Source organism: Morone saxatilis, unplaced genomic scaffold, assembly GCF_004916995.1.
Source record: "Morone saxatilis isolate NCDOM2014 unplaced genomic scaffold, NCSU_SB_2.0 Contig24, whole genome shotgun sequence".
In the NCBI taxonomy this organism is placed as follows: Eukaryota; Metazoa; Chordata; class Actinopteri; family Moronidae; genus Morone; species Morone saxatilis.
The window spans coordinates 12,160,887-12,183,506 of NW_023339807.1; the positions used below are offsets into that span (position 1 = coordinate 12,160,887).

The 22,620-nt window shown below is 41.5% G+C and overlaps 1 protein-coding gene across 1 annotated transcript; it reads right to left on the reverse strand.

Moving 5' to 3' along the window:
- Positions 1 to 86: 86 nt before the first annotated feature.
- znf1035 (zinc finger protein 1035) lies at positions 87 to 20,780 on the reverse strand. The gene is made up of 4 exons (XM_035671747.1): positions 19,928 to 20,780; positions 11,478 to 11,530; positions 9,688 to 9,751; positions 87 to 9,595 (listed from the first exon to the last, which is right to left on the reverse strand). The coding sequence occupies exon 4, from the start codon at positions 9,552 to 9,554 to the stop codon at positions 1,215 to 1,217; it is 8,340 nt and encodes a 2,779-aa protein (XP_035527640.1). The 5' UTR covers positions 9,555 to 9,595; positions 9,688 to 9,751; positions 11,478 to 11,530; positions 19,928 to 20,780; the 3' UTR covers positions 87 to 1,214.
- Between the last annotated feature and the right edge of the window lie 1,840 nt (positions 20,781 to 22,620).

Consider the following 22,620-nt stretch of genomic DNA (forward strand, 5'->3'; position numbering starts at 1 on the left):
CCTTTAAATTAACAACATTTACTAATATTTTTAGCTTCCTTTCTGTTAGCCTCCCCCTAAATACAAATAAATACAAACACATGTAGATTTTCTAGTTGACTTTACTCCTTAATTGAATGCATCAACTTAAATTTCTTAAGAAAGTAACATCCTTGGATTGAGAAAAGAATATTCAATTAGAACATTTTGAGTCTGTACAAGATGCTTATCAATATCAAAAATGCAACCCATGACAAACACAGGGAAATGTGAAAACGGAAAATTACAAAATGATCTATAGTACATGAACAGTCATAAAAAAATCCAATCGATTAAAATGACCATTTTGAATCTATTTTACATATTATAACAAAACTGACTATAAACGGTTTCAAAATAAGTGTCAAACATGACGATGTTCGATCAAAAATGTCAGCCATTATCCAAGACATTTCATGAATCTTATGCCATCATGTTTTGTCTATATTCATCAACCAGAATATTAAACAGCTTTACACAATTTTGTCATAGATTTACAAACACTGTCAAGTAACTATGTGGCTAATCTAGGGTATACAAATTCCAATTTCAGAACCAGAAAAATATACAATGTAAATAGAAACTCAGGAGGATGCCCTATCATACTGACATGAGCCAAGAGCTTTGCAAGCATCCATCAACAGCTAAAAAAAAACAAATAGTGGAGGTACACTAATGGGGCTTTTCTCTTATCCTCATTCAAGAGTGCAGTCTTCCAAAACGAGAGCATGACTTATGGACCGCCAAAGTTTTTTTTATTGTAATTGTGCTATTAATTCTATAAAATTAGTGAATCATATTTGCAGACTAAAGAGTGACCGCACCTACAATGAGGCAGGGATCGATTCATTGGTCAACACTACACCTGGAATTCTGCTTCACAACTGCACAGAAGCTGCCTAAGTGTGAGGAGAAGGGTTGAAGATAGAGTGCAGGATATCTTTGCAAGTTACAATACATCTGAGTGCAAGCATACTGTTAGAGCAGAGGCAGAGCAAATCAAAGTGCAAGGAGTCTTTTTGAGTGTGAAGGCAGGGCTTTGAGGGAAAGCATTACAAAATCTGAATGTGAAATCATGACGTCATGCTCTCAAATTGAAAGACTTTGCTGTTGAATAAAGATAAGTCCCATACAAAGTCAGATGTAAGGCATGAAAGGGATTTCAAGAAAAGAAGGTAGATGGTAGGTAACAACCATTACTGAGAGGACCCAACGTGAGTCTGTTGATGTTCCTCCAGTAGGTGAGGAAAAGCAAAGGCTTTGTCGCATTCATTGCATTCATATACAACTTGGCCAACATGACTCTCTTGGTGCTGCTTAAGGAGAGACCACTGGCTGAATGACTTGTAGCACATGTCACAGCGGTAATCTCCAACTTCTTTCTCTGCATGCAATCTCATATGCAACGACAGATCTTGTGCCGTATTGAATTCGGTCTGACACTGGGTACATCTGAGCTTGTTTCCTGTCAATTGGGCAGTGGTTTGAGCAGCATATCTTTGACGATGCCTTCGCTCATGCTCTCTAAGGTACCGCTTCACGGCAAATGTTTTTCCACAAATCCCACATTTGAATGGCTTGTCATTTGGGAGATGTTTATTTTGATGTTCCAAAAGAACACTTTTAGAAGAGAACTGCATTGAGCAAACAGGGCAATTGTACAAGTCCTCTCCGGTAACATCAACCTCCTCCTCCTCTCCTACTGCTTGATGATAAGTTGGAGGGGCTGATGGATTTGAGTACTCGTTCTCAGTTACTGTGTGCTGTTGGTGGGAACAGTGGTGCTGACAGAACGCATCCTTTCCCAAAAAGCTCTGGCCACACTTTGTGCATTCAAATTCAGTAGTTGATGTCAGGTGAAGACACTCGTGTTCTGTACAAATTTTGCATCCAGATGATCTGTCAAGATGCGCGGGGAAATGACCAATCAATTCGCCGGCACTGGCAAAGCACTGATGGCAAACTGGACATATGAAAGCATGTGAAGGACCTCCGTCTTTACCTTCAGTCTTACGTTTAATTCCTGTATCAACATGGCTCTTGAGATGGTTGATGAAGTGCTGAGCTGAGGAAAAGCTATTGTTGCAGAGATTACATGGATATTCATTATTAGACCATGATAGTTGATGGGTGTTCCTGTGCTTTTTTAGGTGAGATGCATGCAGAAAATGTTTATCGCATTCTGAACAGGAGTATGGTCGCTCTTTGGCTGCCATGCAACCGTGCTCAGAGAGCTCTTCTGGGTCTCTGAAACGCTCACTGCAAACACCACAGCGATATTTAAGTTCTTTGTTAAATACTGATGAGCTTTCAGAAAGTGAAGCAGACTTTTCTTGTTCTTTCCATGAAACTGAAGGTGGGTGACCTGATTTAGAGTGTCTTTTCCGATGTTCAGCTCTACTGCTCTTGGAAGGAAACACTAGATTGCATATGTCACATGGGAAGTTTTCTTCGCGGTGGGTGGACATGTGTTCTGCCAACTGTGAGGGCCCTGTGAAACTGAAGTCACACTTGGGACAACGGTGAGGACGGCTCTTTCCATGAGTATGCTTATGTTTGCGCAGTGCAAAGAGAGAGACAAAACCCCTGCCGCATGCCTGACACTGAAATTCAGACTTGTGCATTCGTTGATGCTGCTGCAACTGGGATGCCTGGAAAAAACATCTACCACATTCTGCACATTCATGCGGTTTTTCACCCAGGTGACACCGCTGATGATCCTCAAGACTTTCTGATGTTGGAAACGTCTTGCCACACACATGGCACGGGAAGTATGGTGCAGAGTCTGAGTCGCTGTCCTCAGTGCCATTATTTTCATCTGCATCACTTTCACCAGTCGTACTGACCAGACCAGAGGATTGTTGTTCAGTGCTGCTCTTTTCCTGTACAGTACTTTCACGATCCTTCAGCTCTTTTTGATGCCATTTCCTATAGTGTCTTGCCAGCGATTTTTTAGCTGCATAGGTCTTGTTACAGAAACGGCAATTATATACATCATCTGGATGATCTTGACTGTAATGATTACATAAAGATGCTCTTGTCCAAAACCTCTGATTACACAGTTTGCAAGCACAAGGTCTATTGGAGTCATGACATGTTCTGTGGATTTCCAAATCAGATAAGGTGTCAACCGTCTTGTCGCAGTCAGGGCAAGAGTATTTCTTATTGACTCCATGAATCTTCATGTGTTTTTCAAGATTTCCTGGACTAGTACATACCCGCCCACACTTACTACATGTATTGCGCTTTTTCTCTTGTTCCTGTCGTCCATGGTCTTCAAGATGACTAATGAGCATTAAGCCATCTGTAAAGCTCTGGTCACATTCTGAACACTGGTACTGCACAGCTTTCTTCTCTTTGCTTGAGTTGCCTTGCACCTCATTTGCTTCTGAATTTTGTGGAGATTCATCCATAAAGTCCTCTTTACATGAGAAGTTGGTCTGCAAAACCCCAGTGCCAGTTGTTTTGGAGCCTTCTTTGAACACCAGAACAGAGTCATTCAGTGCAAAATCAAGCTCTGCTTTCAAAGGGACTTCCAACTCCTGGGTTGTTTTCCTCCGTGAAATATGTCCATATCTGCATTTCCTGTTGTGATTGCGGAGAAGACTTTTATTCCAGAAGCCTCTCTTGCATGTTTTACAGTAAAAAGGATGCACCATTGTGTGTACACGCAGATGACCAGTTAGTCCAGCTTTATTTGAAAAGGACATATTGCACTCCGGGCAAGACAATGGTTTGGGGACCTCCCCATCAAGAGCTGTATCTAGTTTACAGATTAAACTAGCACCATCACTAAGCCGTTCGTCACAACTCTCATCCAAAGGCTCTTCTTTGATGCTTGGTATATTTGACAGATGGTGTTGTAGGGGAGCAGTTGACACTGGTGGGGCCATTGTTTCCATCTTGTGTGCATCTAAAAAATGCTCTTGGAGCTGTGAAAATAGCAAAAACCGGGAACTACAGTATGCACAAGAAAACCCTTTTGGTGGGCTCTGAGAAATCGACTGTTGGCTTTGGCAAACTGCTGACTTCGATAAGCTTGGTGCTGAAGTGCAACATTTTTTGTGATTTTCAAGCTTGACTTTTGGGAAAAATCCTCCACATTTGTCACAGAGCACTTTCTCGGTGCATTTCTGGAAATGACGCTGTAGATAATCCTTCCTAATAAATCCCTGACCACAAAAATCACAGGCATATGGCCTCTCTCCTGTGTGCAGGCGGGTGTGCACGCCTAATTGCCAACTGTTTCCAAAAGCACGGGGACAATAATTACATACGTATTTGTACTTTTTGTTGAAATGAGGCTGGATCCTCTGAATAACTCGGCTTCTCACCCCATCAAGGGCTGTGGTCACATTTTCTGCTGGTGGATTAGTTTCCAGTGGTAGAGAAGCATTTGTTTCTTTGGATACCTTTCTGCACTTTCTCATCTTCCTATGCTTTTTCATAGATTTTTCATGAGCAAATGATGCGCCACAGCGTGTGCACTTGAATAATTTTGCAACATGGAACATAGTGTTATGTCGAGAAAGTTTAGATTGAGTTGAGAAGCTCCTTACACAGAGTTCACACTCAAATGTCTCCTGTTTTTCAGCAGGCCCTATGCCAAACCTATTTTGCCAACCCTTGCCAACATCATCTAAACTGATTTTGGGAATACAGACTTCCAATCTTGATCTTTTCCCTTTACAACGATTCTGGTGTACTTTTAGATGATCATACCTTGAAAAGCAGCTGTCACAAGCTTTGCAGCGATAAGGCTTCACTTCATTATGTGTCAAGATGTGACGTCTCAGGTTTCGTGATTTCATGAAAGTCTTGGTGCAGAATTTGCACTTGTATTCAGCTTCACCTTCTGCTTGGGGCTTTTGTCCTGCCTCTCTGAGAGCAGGTATGTTTGACAATTTTTTTGCCGCACCACTTTTGAGTTTTGCTTGGCCCTCTTTGTAATCGCCATCACAGAAAACTTCGTGCTGCAAACACATTGTCTGGGTTCGATATCTGTGGCCACAGTGAACACATGCATAGGGTTGCACACCAGTATGTGAAACAAGATGTCTCAAGAGTAATGATTTGTACCTGAACCTCTGTGTACAGTGAGTACATTTAAACTGAAGCATCTTGGACTGTAAAGCCTTTTTATCACTTGTCTGAGAAGCACTTTTACTGAAATTGCCATTAGGAGATGATAAGCCAGTGTTGAGCTCTGTCCCCACACAGTTCCTTTGATGTTGGTTTAATTTTCTAAATCCAAAGTACTGTCTACATCTGGAGCATAGAAGCAGAGAGTTTGTGTTGTGACCACGGTGATGACTTTTCAGGCGGTTTTTCTTCGAAAACACCCGTGGACAATAGGAACAATGATGTGAACCCTTTGTCTTCATGTTGGACTCCATTGCGACAAGGCGTCTGGTTTGAGCAGGTAAACACTTCTCACTGTGAAGTTTAAGGTACAAGTCACGGTAAAACTGTTTTCCACAGTCATTACAGGAAAAGGGTTTGGCTCCAGTATGTTTGATCATGTGGCGCAGCAAATAGCGGCGAGTAGTGAAATTGTGTTTGCAAAATGGACACTGGTTTGACGAGGACCCAGATATGTGTGTAAGACAATGTTTTCTTAGTACTTGGGCATCATCAAACACCTCTTTGCATAAGGAACACTGTAGCTGCTTTGGTCCACTCTGCTCTTTTACAGTTTCCAAGGACTGCTGTGGTTTTAATTGTGGTCTCTCTTCAAGCTGAGATGCCTTGTTTTCTCTATTTTTGTGGCTGTCTAGATGCCTGAGGAGATGTGCAGGATACTGGAACTGCAGATGGCAGTCTGGGCATTGAAGCTTTCCCTTTTTAAGATGCGAGCTTGTGTGCTGGATTAGCTCCCCAATAGTTGGAAGAATTTTTCTGCAGACAGTGCACTGTATCCTCTTCTGGTGAACAATTTTATGTCCAATCAGATAGGCACGTTTCTTGAATCGTTTTCCACATTCCAGACAGCGGTATGGTCTTTCGCCTCTGTGATTGCGCTCATGTTTCTTCAGTGACTGTGACGTGCCAAAACATTTTCCACAAAAATGACAGCTTAGAGAAAGATTTGCTTCAATTGATTTTAAGCCACCCTTACTCTCTTCTTTTATATTACCTAAAGTTGCTGGTTTACACAGTGTAGAGAAAACGGAATTCCTGTACCTGAACATTTTGCCAGTGAGTTTAAACAACTCATGTTTCTTCATGTGTCTGTACTTTCCAGAAGCATGACAAAAAACTGCTGGACAAAGATTGCACTTGTAACGTGGTACATTCTTGTGGGCTTTTAAAGCTGGGGGTGCTTGTTTTTTCTGTTCATTTTCCTTTGACTGTGTTCTCTGTTCATTTTCCTTTGACACTGTTTTCTGTTCAATTTCCTTTGTTTCGTCCTGTTTAACATTTTGCCTTGTGTTTGCCCTCTCTTTTGCCAGCCGATTAAGACAGTCTCGGAGGCAAACTGTTTTAATATGTCTGTATCGGTTGGATGCCATAGTGAAGGTAGTGTGACACAAGGGACATCGGTATTTACCACCAATTTTTCCCTTGCCACCATATACTTTATCTCTGACACAGTCACGCAAATGTCGAGCCCTGTTGTATGAGTACTTGAAAAGCCGTGGACAAAGAGGACATTTATATTTTCCTTTTATCTCATTCTTTGCTTTTTCACTGTTCTCATCATTAGGTTTTGTGGTACAGCGACTGGGCAAAACCACCAAACTCTTTCCCTTGTGCACGTTGTAGAAGTGCTTTTTGGCCTTCTCTTCAGTTGAGAACGTTTTACCACATACACGACACAGGTTAGTTTTGGAGATGTCAACAAGCTTTACGTAACATTCAGGTAGATTTGCATATGGTTTGTTCAGTACCAAGTCCTTAACTGGTAGTGTTGTAGTTTTGTTGATAACAGCATCAGTATTTGTAACTGGAAGTTTTGACTGCTTGCATCTACCAGGTATACGCTTGTGTCTTTGCAGGCTACCAGCCTGTGCAAAATATAATCCACATCCCTTACACTGAAAAGGTGTTTTGCCAGTGTGAGTCCGCATATGCTTGATATACTGAATTATTTTTGAAAATGTCAGCCCACACCTAATGCACTTGTGGCGGCCGTGATGTTTTTTCTTGTGTTGGCTGGGATTAGAAGGAAGTTCGGGGCTTTCTCTAGTTCCATAACACAAATGTTTTTCTTCTGGTTCATTTCTCAACAGGTAGATATTACAAGTGTTACAATGCTGGAAACTGTGTACTGAATGGCAACAATAGTGGTGTTCAATTAGATGATCCACATTGTTCTCTGTGTGTTGGCAACCTGCGCAATGATATGAGTTACTTGTTACGTTTACTGACTCTAAGGTTTTCAATATTACAACAGGCTGCAGGCGTTTCCTCATTTGTAGAGAGGATTTTAGTTGCTGGTTGCTAGGTGCTTGTCCTTCTGAATGGTTCATGGTGTTACCATCAGGTGTGGTCAAAGAAGTGACTTTATGTTGACGTGTGTCAAGTTTTGTTTCATCAGTGTCACATGACGAGTCTTCTCTTGATAGAGGTTCACCATACACCATGCTAAGCACTGATGGTTCCTCAGTGGCTATATCCAGCTCTTCAAATGACTCTCTTGCATTTTCAGCAACATCTTCAATCAAGCTTTCTGATTCTAGGCCCATGGGACTTTGATGTAGTGATTGTTGCTGATCTAGAGAAGAGGTTGTATTTGTATTCTCTGATGGACAGGGATTTATGTCAGTGCTTGAGATGTTTGTCTTTAAGCACTGTTCTGAACTATTAAAATCACTTTGTTGTTTATTGTCACTAGTCACAGCAGGTCCACTGCAATCTGGATCTGTTGAAGAGGTTGTGGTTTCTTCTTTTCTCATTTCCTCTTCTAAACTGGAATGTATGTCTGTGCTTGAGCTTTTTGGCTGCAAGCATGCTTCTATATGACCAGCAATACCTTGCTTGTTCTTGTCACTATCAATAGATGAACTGTCACTGGTGACACCAGAACCATTACAATCTGTACCTGAGGAAGAAGTAGTATTTGTCTTCTCTGCTGCACATTCTTTTTCGATACAGGGGTTTACATCCGTGTTGGAGCCATTTGGATCTAAGCAGGATTCTGGGTTTCTTGCAACACCTCGCTCATTCTTGTTACTGGCATTGCTTTTCAAGGTACTTGTGAATCCCCTCAGTTCGTGAGAAGTATCTTTACAATCGGACACCTTTTCATCTGAAGATTGAGAGACATTTGACGGAATATCTTTCTCCCGAAAGTCAGTCTCCATATTTTCATCTTGACCCTCAATGGATTTGGGATTTGTGGATTTCTGCTCATCCAAAACCTCATTTTCTGATGAACCCGATTCCTTTATTTCCTCTTTTAAGCCGTTACTTTTGTCCTGCTCATCCTCTCTCATATTTCTATCGTGACCATCTGTGGGGTTGGAATAATCAAATCCCTTATTTTCTTGGTTGAATGATTCCTCCATTTCCTTTCTTAGGAGTTTTTCATCCAAGTAATCTTGCTCATTGTCAATTGTATTCATGATATTAGGTGCAGTTGCAGTGATCTGCTTGTCCTTCTTGCCATCCTGGTACTTCTCTATTCCATCACCAGTAAGGTTTTCATGGGTCCCTATCGAAATGTTTGAATGATTTTCTTGAGTGAGGTCTTTTTCCACATCCTCCTTTTCTTTCTGATCTTGACAATTATGATAATTTATATCCTTTACAGTCACACTCCCTGTAGTCATCATCATGTTCGATGTAGTAGAGGTCTGATTGTGTCCAGCACAAGATTTGACAGTGTTTACTGGACTTTCCATCTTGCATTGTGTATGTTCAACAGTGTTTTCTCCTGCCTTCACATCTGATGGACTTGAAAAAATTACATTAGTGTCTGACATATTAGGGCATAGACTCTCAGTAGGAAATGTCACATTATCAGTATGAGTGAAAAGCCAGTCCGATGAGTTATGTTTTACAGAAATATCAGTTTTAGGTTTTGGAACCGAATTACTTGCCATAAATTTACAAGAGGATCTTGTTTCAGCCACATCTGCATCTGAGCAGCTACTGACATCTGAATAGTCCTCAAGAAATGATGTAGCTAGCATTCCACAGTCTTGCTTAAGTCCTTGTAAATCTGCTGCAAAAGATGTAGAAGAAAAAGATGTTGGTGTTGATAATCCATCTGTGGCAAAATCTGGCAAGTAATCTTTTTCCATTTGTTCTCCATCAGCTTGCCATGTCATTTCCTTGTAGTATTGTTGATAAACACAGTCTGATCTGGAAATTCCAGTACTGGGATTGGAGTAAAAGTTTGTGTTGAAGTTTGAGTCTGAGTTTGTTGCAGGTGTTTCATGTGAAGCCACTGTGCCAGAGAAGTCATGGTTTCCAATGAGGTTCTCTATGTGCTGGGGAAGACCCTCTGATTCTGATGTCTTTCTCAAAGTGCTTGAATCCGATGATAGAGATGAAATGTTATGGAAGTATGAATCCCACTCATGAGCCATTCTCTGCAGGGACTGGAAGCTGGGGCTTATTTTACCCAATCCTGAAAACACAAAGAAGCATAGAATTATACAAGACAAATTACAATATTATAAAACAAAACTGTACACAATAATTAAAAAAGGAAAATCTGACCTTTTCTTGGACATAAAGGGACCAGGATTATCCAGGATGATGTGGGTTACATCTGAATGGAAACCTAAAAAAAACAAAAAAAAAAACAAAAAAACAGCATTAATATTATTGAAACATTAAAAAACCCACTAAAAAAATGACTGAGAAGAATTTACAGAGGGAATTTTTGAGAATCAACCAAGAACCAAGAATAGAGGCATGAACAATGGCACATGGGTTAGGTGCACTGTCAGCCAAGTAGTGGACTATGGTTGAAAGCTGGGTGCACTGGCATCAAGCTACTGGAACAAATTTCTCATGTGTGAAATGTAAGGGAAGGAGCCAGAGCTTGTGTAAAAGGTGGAGCAATAAACAGAGAGTCTCTAATGTTCCGTTGTTATCTTTCTTCATTACTCGATGGAAAGTCCCTTGTTTTCCACTGTAGGGCCAGACGATGGAAAGCCCTTTGCTTTTCAAAGTGGTTTTAGCGGATCAGGGATCTCAACTTTCTTGACATAGGGTTGGAGTTCTCTGAATGCATGTCAGCAGTAAGCAGGCTCTGACTGACCCTTGCACCAAAGAGGTGCCTAGAGTTGATGGCCTCCTTGGTGTTGGGGTTCAGGAGAGATAGTTGTAAGACTTGAATGCTTATATGGGCAACAACAGAGAAACTTGAGTGTGGGTAATTGGAAGGAATGGCCTGCCTGATCTGGACTAGAGTGGTGCTTTGTTAATGGATTTCTGTGCTAGTAATGCACTGCCCAAAACACCTGTTTGAGCACAGTATTTCAAAAGGGTACTTGGTACAAGAACACTTAGACAAAAGATCATCATAAACTTTGTTGTTGTTTCATTAAATCTGGGGCCATACACTGAGGAAACTCTGGTGAAGAATTGAGCAGAGACAACTGATCACCACTGGGTGGTGAGTTGGATCAGGTGGCAGCAAAGACTACCAGACAAACCTGGAAAAACCAAAATGACTTGTGAGGGTTAATTAGGAAGATTGAGAACCTGAAGAACATTTTCAAAATTCCAGGGAGACGGGGATGCTTAATCCAAATAGGCCATGTTCAAAGCCTACAATGTGGATATGACTTCTTAAAGTTGCGACCAGAAAGACATCAGTGTCTGTCACATCTGTATTTCACATTTGGTGGACACCAGCAGTGAAGGAGCCTGATGGCCTTTCAGGATTAGCTGGCGTGTGAAGGTCCTGAATCAGCAAATATATCAGGAGACAAGAAGAACTGCAGCTTCTGTGGCTGCAGTTCAGCAAACACTTGGGTAGGGTTGGGGAGGGATTAGCCCAGACTGTTTTCAGCATGGGAGTAGAACTGCAGACGTTAACTGGGTATATAGTAGGTAGCTTTTGATCCCAGATCTATTTTATTGTTGAATGAGGCAGTGTAAATGACTCAGGCAAAGACCAACTTCTGTTCTCTATGAAAAAAATGCATCTCCCTCATTCGTTTGAATGGGGCCAGTCTGGAAGTGCTGTTTCAGTGACATTTCAGTCCAACTGTGGAGCAGTTTGACTGGTCTGATCAACGGATTAGCCACCACAGCATGACATCAACTTGCTTTTGTCCAAAAGTTGATTAGCATGTTGCTACATTTTTTCCCGGACTCCCCTGCAGTCCACACTGCCGCAGCCTAAACGCACTACCCATTCAAAATGAATGTGAGAAAGGGGTGTTCCTGTTTGCCAGCACTTCATTTTCTTCTCTCTCCGGAGATTGACTGAAATAATACGTAAGGGACAAGCTCAAAGAAAACATCACACATCAAACTTGAAAAAACATTTGTACCTGGTAAAATGTCTGCTGGCATCTAAATCTTGTAAGACATCAAACCTGGCTGCCTGTAAAAAGGAAAGAAATGCTCATACTTACCTGTTATTGCAGCTTTGACTTTGCAAGATAAAAATCTGCGAATCAGTGGCTACTCCCAGACAAGACAGAAAATTCAAGGTTGGTGCCTGTGAAATGGTAGAAGTGCCGTTCTCTGTGCCACAGTCTTACGTGGCTAGTTGATCTTACATATCTTGACAATCTACCAACAGACCAACCATTCCAAGTATGTTAGGATTTTAGGTGCAATCTAAGCCATGGATGGATAAACGGTGGTGGCCGTGTAAATGTGTGAAAATGCGAATGGCCCCATTCTAGAGCCAGGTATTTGGTTTGTCCTTCTGGGCTACTGTAGAAACATGGCGCGTTCCACTTGGCGGATCCACGGGTGTGTGAACCCTGGTATCTGTAGATAAAAATGGTTCTCAGTCTAGAAGGTAACTAACAAATAGGCTGGGAGCTATTCGAAATATTTGGTAATTGGAGTATTATATTGAATATTTCTCGATTAAGTTGAGTATCGGGATAAAACATGGTTTGCTTAATTAAAGGGCGCATCGGTATAACTATACAATAAGAAAATACAGAACAGATCACTTAATTAATAGCCAACCAATTTGTTTCCTTTTTTAAGAAAAATTGACATTTTTTTTATACGCATATTATGCAAACGTTAGTAACCGTTTCGTCAAGAAGTGGCCAATTATAAATAAATAAGATTACTTCAGCTATGGTACGCCAGCTCCATTTGCAATTTGTACACACCACCACAATGTTGTCCTTAATTTTTAATTTTAAAATAATCCCAACTATCGCATCTTCGTGTCTCTTCTCGGCTATTACTTTCGCTTTGCTGCGTTTGCTCATTTTCAAAAAATAGAACACAAGTTTTGGATTTCGTTTTCTCATCCAAAAGACACCAATTGTACAACATCAGTGCTGTTTTGATGCTAAACTAATACCACACTGGTATGATAGAGTTTCTGGGTCTGTAAAGTGACACGGAAGTGTCTTAAAACCTGCATTCTATATAATGACCAGCAGGGGTCGTTCCTTTGGCTGCAATAAAAAAACAATAACATGCACTCTAATGGAGAAATGACCCGACTTCTCATGTGATTTATGGTCCAACGTCCAAAACAGCAAACTAAAAGGCTTCCAAGCGGTATTCTACAAACCAATGGGTGACGTCACGATAGGTTCAAACTTGGGATCAATGCTATACTGCATTAAGCTATATGGAGTTGTGTTACTTGTGAAGCTTTCATGCATAGCATTGTAACGTGTGCAGCTGTCGTCAGCTCTCCAACTTTCCGCTGAGCTCTGTGTGACAGCAGGTAGCTGCTGCTCCGAGGAGACAGAAAGCTGAGCAGACTACCAGCAAGCAAAAAGCCAATAAGAAAAATGTATTAACTATTTTGAGAGGAACTGGACTTTCTCTCAAAAAAGTAACCCAGGAGTCCAATACTGTATGGGAACCTAGAAATACACAAAGATGCAAAACAACCTCACTAAAGGCCCATTGTCTCAGGCATACAATCAATCACTGAACCCCTATCGAAATTTGTGGGGGGGGGGTTTCATGACAGATTTGGTCATTTCCGCACCTTATTTTGTACTCAATTGCCCTAATAACTACACTGGAGACCACCACAACAGTAACCCCCAAACCATTTGAAACAAAACGTACCTAAGGGACAATTCTTATGACTCAGAAGAAACTGTTCAGAACGGGACGATTCAAATACAAGGCAGATCTAAGCTACTCAAGCCTAAAGTCACATCTGAAAAACCCAAAAGAATACCCTTCACAAATGAATTCAATCACTGTCACCAGAAACTCCTGGACATGATCAAAAAGCACTGGCACATCCTAAATGCAGAACCATCACTGCGTCAGATCACTAAAGGTCTCCCTCCCCTGTCATTTAGACAAGCACCAACAATGAGAGACAATCTTGTACACCTACCTACGGAACCTAATTATACTTGGCTCAATTTAAATGATGTTCAGATTTAGATATGGAAAATGCAGCCAGTGCAACAACCTCTAATGCCAATTTTTTCACCCATCCACACACTGGAAAGAAGTTTCCCAATAAACTGTTCATATACATCAGTACATCTGCATGCTTACATGTCCCTGTGGAAAAGCGTATGACAAACAAAGAGAGCACTCAAAGGATCTCAGAACATAAAACAACCATTTGCACAGGGAACTATGGACTATGTCACATCCAAACACTACCATGAAGCCAACCATGGGTCTCCAGCTACTCTGCACTTCATTGGACTTGAGCATGTAACTCCTCTAGCCAGAGGGGGCAACCTACCTAAACTACTCTCTCAGAGAGAGATGTAATGGATTTCAAAAATGACACCTGCTGGACTGAATGATGACTTCCATTTTTAAATATTTCCTTTAAACAAGTTAAAAAATATGGAAACATGTAGATAATACATATGTGACCATAGGAAGTGAATTGTCACATAAAAATTTAATCCAATCACCTGCCAATTCCTGTATATAAAAAGACATGGTTTCCATTTTCCGCCATGCTCTGATGAAGGCCTGGAGGCCGAAATATTAGGGAAGGTGCATCCTCTCTAAGATCTAACTAATAATAGATTAATGTAATCAATACAAAAGATGTACAGATGATGAAAACAGACAGAGCAGCCTTTTCATGGCAGAGGTGATAAAACCAAAGACAACATTGACGGAGGAAAAAAGGAGGCTGTGACTGAGCAAGAGGTCGCCGGACAACAGTGGATCTAGGACTGACTTTTTAGTCGTCAATGAGAGGTTCGCAAAATAAAAGGCTGCAAATGCTGAACTGGCCTTCTTGCTGCTGCACTAGTAAGTAATATTAGTTGGCTTGCCGTGGTCTGGTTTGTGGCACTTGCTTGATCTTTGGCTGCGTTAGCAAAGTTGCGGACTCGCTAGATTTTGATCATAAGTAATGAAATCAGAACAAATGCACATGTACAGCTATCCATCCATATTTATGAGAACTGGGTATTTGTGAATTGCACTCGAAAACAGATTGCAAATAATACCAATTCTTGCATAATGTAGCTTTTAGCCCAATAAACAGATATTAACCAGGAACTTCTCCAATTTGTCCAAGACACTGAAATCACATGGACTGGCACCAATTTTTTCAGAAACCCTACAAAATAATAATAATGCACAACATCAGGACCTGCAGCTACAGTGAACTGGTTGGATGAAAAGTCGGTGGCCTCACTTTGGAGGAACTCCAAACATATCTTTGTCAGGCGGTTTCTCTGTATGGAATACCACTTGTGCAGTTCTAGCAGCTTGGGATCTCATCAGTGTTGCTCATAAAGCTACCAGCAACACCAGTAATCTTATGAAATGAATCAGGGAATTCTTGCTAGAGCAGGACAATACTTTAAATCCTCAACCCTAATCCAAAGTGTTACTTCAAGAACAGCAACCAGAAGGTAATCAGGAGTTTCTATAATTGGCTTATCTCTATCCCCGCGTCTCCTTGCAAGAATTTTGTTCATTGTGGTTTTTATAGCATACTGTGAGAGAATAACACAGACTTAACTGGATTGATTTTCATAGCTGCAGTGATAGAGACAGCAGGAAAGCAGTAGGAGGAAACACTATGTAAGCTCTGAAGTAGCAGGCATGTACCTGCACACCAAGCCACCTGGGAGTGTTGGCAGACTCCTTCAGCACACAAGCATTTACCATTTTATAAGTACTTACGCCACCCAAGTTTTATGTCTATGAGACATTCCTACCCCTAGTTTGACATGTTTCTATCAGACCAAACGAACAATACTGGCTTCACCAGCAATTTGTCAGTGAATTAGAATGTGATTTTTAAAAAAGGGTCCAGTGTCTAGAATAGCAACTTCCTTGCTTCACTGTCCCCTAAACTAGTGGCCGTGAAAAGCGTGACCACTCTTATCTGGAGCCAGTGTTTGGTTTGTCCATTTTAGGCGACTGTAACCATTCTTTTATAACATTCTGTCTGCATCCGGCTTTAGTTCTGTGATCCGCGTGTCAAATCCCACTGAGAGCGTTTCAGGAGTGGAGTGTCTTTATAGTGCGTTGCCTGCCATCACATTAAAAAAGGGATACAAGATGGTCCATTTCCCTGCTTAAAATCTCCTCTAACATGCCTCTGACTCATTGACTTCTGCCCTGGTGCCAGTGTAATATATATATATATATATATATATATACATACATACATACATATATATGACTTCCTGCTAGTGTGATCTGCTCTGTGCTGCTTGATGCAAGTGGCTCGTGGCTACCGTCAAAAATAGACCAGCTGTGTATTCCCCGCAGAGCAGAGTGGAGAGCCACTTCTGGGAATTCTGGTGGAGTTTAGAGCATTGCCTAGAACAGAGCGATCAACTCTGGCAACCATGGCGTGTATGGTGGAATTTGGGGGTTAGTAGTTCGAATGTATATTTTAAATGATACAAAGAATAGGTGAAAATTGAGATTTTTTTTGCCTTATAATCAATAGTGACAGCTGTAGACTGGAAAAGGAAAGGGGGAGAGAGAGAGGGAGTGACACGCAGCAAAGGGCCGTAGGTCAAACCCATGGCCACTGCAGCAAGGACTTGGTACATTGGGCACCAGCTCTACCAGGTGAGCTATCAAGGTGCCCCCCCTCATCCTACTTTTTTGACACCTGTACTGTGAGAAACCATGTCCATCTCTAGGTCATCCTTGCTAGCTCCATAACATAACCAAGCACAAGTACACAAAATGTCTGATGACAAACAACTGCCCACAGCTTACATCAAGGCAAATTACCATTATGCAGAAGCATGAAGGGTGTTGTGAATTATGCCATTTTACTGGTTTACATAGGGTGTGTGCAGGAAGGTGACATTTTAGTAGCAGTTTCTCTCCAGTGGAGAACTTTCCCCCTCCTCAATTGCATACAAAGCTTTCACTACTTTGGATTCATGCTTGGATTCAGTAGGCTTGATGTGGAACGTGTGTTGGAATGAACAAATGCAAAATGGAACCATTCATTTTTTTCCCGAACCAAACACATGGTGCCAGTGCAACATGAAACTTACAAATGTGTCATATATGTTGAGTTGCATATCTGGTTGTTCATATGGTTGTTATCAGGGCTCAATGCAACAGAGCCCTGAGACAAATCAAGAGGGTGCCTTCCAAAGTTAGTCTTTTCAGAGACCACCATCTGCATCCAGCGTGCTATGGGCAATAAAAGAAGGGACGTGCGTGATTAGTCGACTTGTCGGTTAGATGTTGCTGATCTTGCTAGCTGTCACCAGAAATACTATGGATAAACTAATTATTATATTTTATTAATGTACAACACTGGTTAATGGCGTCTGTCTGCAGCCACCAGCCACTATCCCAGGATACATTACAAAAACAGCTGTCAGCCTCACTGTATATGCTGACTGACAGGCGACGCTTGTGCTCGCTGGTGTTGCTGGTGTGTAACATACGGTTTACATGGTGTACCACACAACACAGAGCGACAAGGACAGAAAAGCATTAAAAGCTATACTGTCTTGCAAATATATACGATTCCTTACCAAGGCAATCTCCTAGGTAGACACAGAAGATTACTGTGTCCTTCTCTATGCCCTTGTTTGTTGCTGTTCAACTGTGACATGCTACTGAGGGAGAAAACCTTCAGCTGGGCCAGATGTCTTCAGGCCCTCTCACACATTCCTTAATCCTCCTTGAGCCAAATAGAGTTCAATGCAATACAGATAATATTCAAACGCAGTAAACGGAGCTGGTCTCGGGAGTAACTGACCTAACTCTGGTGTGTCTTTACTTTGATCCCATTACACGCCCCTCCTTTTCTGGGAATTTTTGCATGAATTTATACATACCGCTTTGATTATTGTGTTGATTACATATTCCAGTCGATACAGATAAAATTTATAGGGCTGCCTCTTAATAGTTGTCTTAATCCTTAGTATTCACTTTTCATTAGTCGGATAGTCGCAGAAAAACTTCGTTTGGGAGCCGCGCCTCGCACTGGGACAAAAGTATCAGAGGGATTGTTGCAACACAGACCGTTTTTCTAGTAGCACAGGGAGTCACTTACCAGTGCGCTGTTGCATATGCCAACTGTACTAGCTGCTGCAACTAGCTAGTTAGCTTGTTAGCAGTCCTATTAGTACACTATTGAGGGAACTCTAAGGGCAGGGGTAGTTATACTAGTGTAGGAACAGGGAGAAACCCAGCGGGGAATGCTGCTGGAACTGGCCTCACAACTGGGAGCAGGCCAACAGAGGCCAGCTGACTTACAGCAGCTCCAAACAGGACTATTATAACTCTGTGTTGAAATAAACTAACTAAATGCTCAGTCTCCTTGCTGGTTTTTATGACACATTCAGAATTTTCATTTATTTATTTATTTATTTTTTTAACGGGCCGCAGAATATGTATAAGGGGGAGGACTGAATCAAACCAATTAACATCCATTAATACTGCATATGAACAAAAAACTTCATAGTGCTTTTTGCACAACTGTTCAATAGAATTGACTCAACAGAGGCCACAGCTACGAAAATGCAGTGTATTAAAATATCTTAATCACTGACAACAGTAATGTAGAAACACTACAAACACCAAGATGAGACATAATAATATCGGCAATTAGGCTCTACCCGCCCAGAAACAAGGTCTCTCTAAAAGTGTCACAATACCTAGCAGTGAAAATCAGCAATGACCAGCAACAGAAACAATATTGCTGATATAAACACACAGGGGTGGGAAACAGCTACAGTGACATACTACTTTTCTCTTGTGTCTATCAAAAACAAATGCAATAACAAAGCCTTTACACTGACCGTGTACCCATGTGACAGTTGTGCAGGTGTCTTGTCTCTGCAAGGAGCAAAATAGCTAAAAAACAACCTCCCTAAGTGGACACAATTCAAAATAAACCAAGGACAACACAGCCAATGTAACCTAACCTGACATTTGCCAAAGCCAGGCAAATCAGACCACACATACATTACCTACTAAAAAGAATTTGCCCTGATCAACAAAGTTAATCAATTTCTTCCTAAATGGTGAGCATTATAGCGAATACCAAAAGGACAGGTGCAAAATCCCAATTTTTTAAAAGATGGGATTTTATTTATTAGATAAGAGCAGCTGAAGAGAGACAGGGAAGTGGAGAGAGAGAGAGGGGATGACATGCAGCAAGGTAAGCACTCAGCCTTAGTACATGGGGCGCACACTCTACCAGGTGAGCTACCGATGCACCCCACAACTTTACTTACTTGTTATGGGGTTTTATTTGATAGTTAGAAAAAAAAAACGTATTACAAACGTACTACTAAGAGGTTGGCCTAACTTATACTACTACTATACTACTATATACTACAATTTTTTTAATAGATGATTAAAAACATGGGACTATAACATATGTAATAATTGAACTATATGTTATTACTGAGGTTGTAAGTTGCAGTGCGACTAGAATGCATTGTATTAATCCATTTACAAAGCATATTAGATATATACAGTAATAGTAGAAGCACTGTACAGGTGTACCTAAAAAGGTGGCCTGGGAGTATATTTGTCAGTAAATCTCTTGCTTTTCGCTTTATTAAAGAGAGGGGATGACATGCAGCAAAGTGATGGGACTGGATTCGAACTCGGCTCATGTAGTATGCGCTCTACCAGGTGAGTGAAGGGGATACTTCCCTACCTGGAATACAGACCTCTTTGTCAAAGATGGACATACTGGTTAAGGTTGGAGAAACTATTATTCCAGTGGGTTGATAACAGAGATGCATCATCCAAGATAATGGAACTGAGATTGTAGGAGCAAATAGTTGGATTTAATTAAATCATGGGTGACTACTTTGTTAACTTGTTTTAGGGCTTACTGTGCATATTATAAACAACTAAAGCAATGGAGCAACACATCAACAGAGCTACCTCAAGCCTACTTAGACATAATTACCAGCAGATGCATGACAACAACATCAGCAAAACTTTCTCATATAAAGTTTCTCTGTCGGTCTCAGTGATCATTTGGACAGAAGTGAGCACTTCAAACCATCCCATGCTGTACTCTTTACATGAACACCTGGAGGCTGTGTGTTGTAAGATGCTGTACTTGTAACCTGCCTGGACGGAGGACAGCAGACAAAAGGCAACGAGCTCGACAAAAAAAAACACACACACACACACACACACACACAGCACCGGTTATCGTTAGTAACTCTCGTCACGTGTTAAATAATGCTGCACTGGCGTTGTTTGATGCTCTGTATGAAGCTAACAGCTAGGTAGCTGGCTAACGTTACCTCAGTGACTAGCACAATGCAAGCTAGCCCTGGACCAGCAGCTAATGGCTCCTCCGCAGCTGCTCTTTAGTAGGACTCCTTACCAGATCGGTGCTCCGTGTGGCTCCTGTGTGCTTCACCGCCGGGTTTCCTTTGTGGCTCATCGGCTACATCGTCCGTGTTGTAATAATCACTTCACACACTCGGTTAGAAGACATCACATGTCGTCTTTTCTTCACCAGTACACGGAGAAAGCCACTGTCCTTGTAGATGGCTTCCGTCTTCCCTGGGAAACAAGAGTCAGGACTGGAGACCCTTTTTTTTTTCCTTTCTGGACTGTGAGTCGTACAGTCAAAAAGACAAAGTGTTTTTCCCGCACGACGTAGACTACACAGCTCCTTGTGCTCCAGATAGCAGCGCTGGAGCCAGATCCGCCTCCATTTTCTTTATTTGCGCATTTTCAGACAATGTGCCCGAAATTGTACGTACGTTATACAACTGTATGATTACAGCCAATGACAAGGTGCGAAGAAATCCGAGAGAGCCCGCCCCCTAAATTGTCTATGGCTGTCTCTGCCAGAGCCTGGCGGGGCGGTAGCACGACTTCATCCGGGCGACTGGACCGCGGTCGGCTCCTGTGCTGCTGCAGCTGTCCCTGCGTGCTGTGGCCGACAGGCAGTACTACTGGTGGTGACAGCAACTGGGCTGATGATTGAAGTCCTCAATGGGACTTCAGTGCACCCATGTGCAGTTTCAGTACTACTCTGTTGATGTTGCATGAGTATGGGTGAAGTTACTGGGGAGCTCAATCCGTGAACTGGTCTGCTGGACTAGACGGTTGGTCTTTAAAGGGTTAATAAGTTGCACACTGCCATTTTGTGGGTAAGACTTCCTACAAAATGGCGCCACCTCTTTCTGTGCTGATGTACTACGAAAGTCCTTTGACTGTAGTGGCACATGAGAACCAGTTCCCATGGGAAAAGCACTCATTGTTCTAAAGAAGAAAAAAATACTTAACCTATGTTTTCACATAATGGGTGAACAGGATCTTGTGAATATGTCTGATATTCTGTGACCAGAGAATTGCTTTACTTCATCTAACTGGTGCATGTCAGCCCCCATCAGGTTTACTTTGATTTTACCTCAGAATATGCAGATCACTGAGTAATTGATATGCTAGACAACTGAATTTAATAGTGTGTGCAACAAAATTGTGCAAATGAATATGGAACTGCCTCTAACCAAGTCATACCATAAACCTCTTTCAAATGTGTCACCAATAGGAGCAAAAAAGGTCTGGTTATATAACTGCTTCTCTTGTGGGTGTCGATTCATTTATATACATTTACAGGTCTGGATCATCTGAGATACTCAGCCTATATCCTTAATATTAGGCTTTGCTAAACACTTAGTCTGTATTACTGCTTTACTTTGGAATGTTTTTTTTTTTATCTGAAGTTACGCACTACTACTGAAGCCAAGCATTAAAGTTAGGATCCATGAACCACCACTGAACTTGCCCGTAACCCCAAGAAATTGTAGAAACACAACTTTTCCTGTACTACAGGCTTGCGGTCAGTATGATTGTGGCTCAAGGGTTACATGTTTAAATCGTGAGACTAGCTGTAAAATGGAGTTAGGATAAAGATGAAACCACAAAAGTTCTAAAGAGCCCCCCCACCACCCACCCCACTACTGCCCCTATGCTACCTGAAAATATACAATACAAAACAAGAAAATAAATGACAAATGGAGTAGTCTCTGCAGGGTCAAATGTTAAAGGCTGGGGTATGCTTGAAACACCCTTGCTTGTGTCATCTGACCATGTCCAAGGACAAATGTGCTTACAGTTGTTCCAAATAACCACACTTTTAGGCAAGACAAAAACCATTCTGTCATAGATTGGGACAAGATGCTATAAGTTTTCAAATGGAGATAACAACATACACTTTTGGACTCTCCTGATGTTTCTCAACAATCTGTCACATACTGACTCCTTAAGTCCAGCCCCAGGACTTCAAAAATCAGGTTTCCCTAATATTACATCCTTCAAGAATGCTTGTGAGTTAGGCTGTTATAGAAGTCAGTGATATGGTTCAGAGCAAACCCTCTGGAATAGCTCTATAATTTTGATGTAGTGGCCCTTCTCGGTATTGTAGCATCACGTCGTACAATAACTTTTCCCTTACACAATCATTACAAGAAGAGTGTCACAATCGTGCAAAGATAGTCTTTATACTATTACAATTTGATTTATTGGGTCCAATAAAATTTGGAATGTTTGAAACATTCATTATCTGTTAAAATGAAATAATTTTAACTGCAATTGCAATTCATGTGTGCAGAGACCAAACCGGAAAGTTAGCTGCCTTGGCCAGATGAAGTTTCAGCCATGAAGGCTATCAACTGGCCCAGTGGGAGAAGGACACTAGTGTGTATGCTCCAAGGCCTTGGAGACTTTTTCGGTGTATACACCCAGTGAGCAACTTTCATAAGAATGAATGGGGCACCATCTTGGTGGTGGTAGACACATCTTCCTTTTATATCCATGGTTTTCTGCATGTTTTTTTCTGTGTGTCATCATATTAAAATGTGGTCTTGGAGACACCTACTGTAGTGGTAAAGGTCTTCATGGGTCCATCCCGAACGAAAGGACCTCAGACTGGATCCATATGGGTTTGGATCCACATTTTATACGGTCAGTCGGGTACGGGTCAGGTCCCAGGCCTTATATGTAATACCTGAGTGGATCTGAGAAGACCAGAGCTGATCATGATGAACGTGTGTGTGTGTGTGT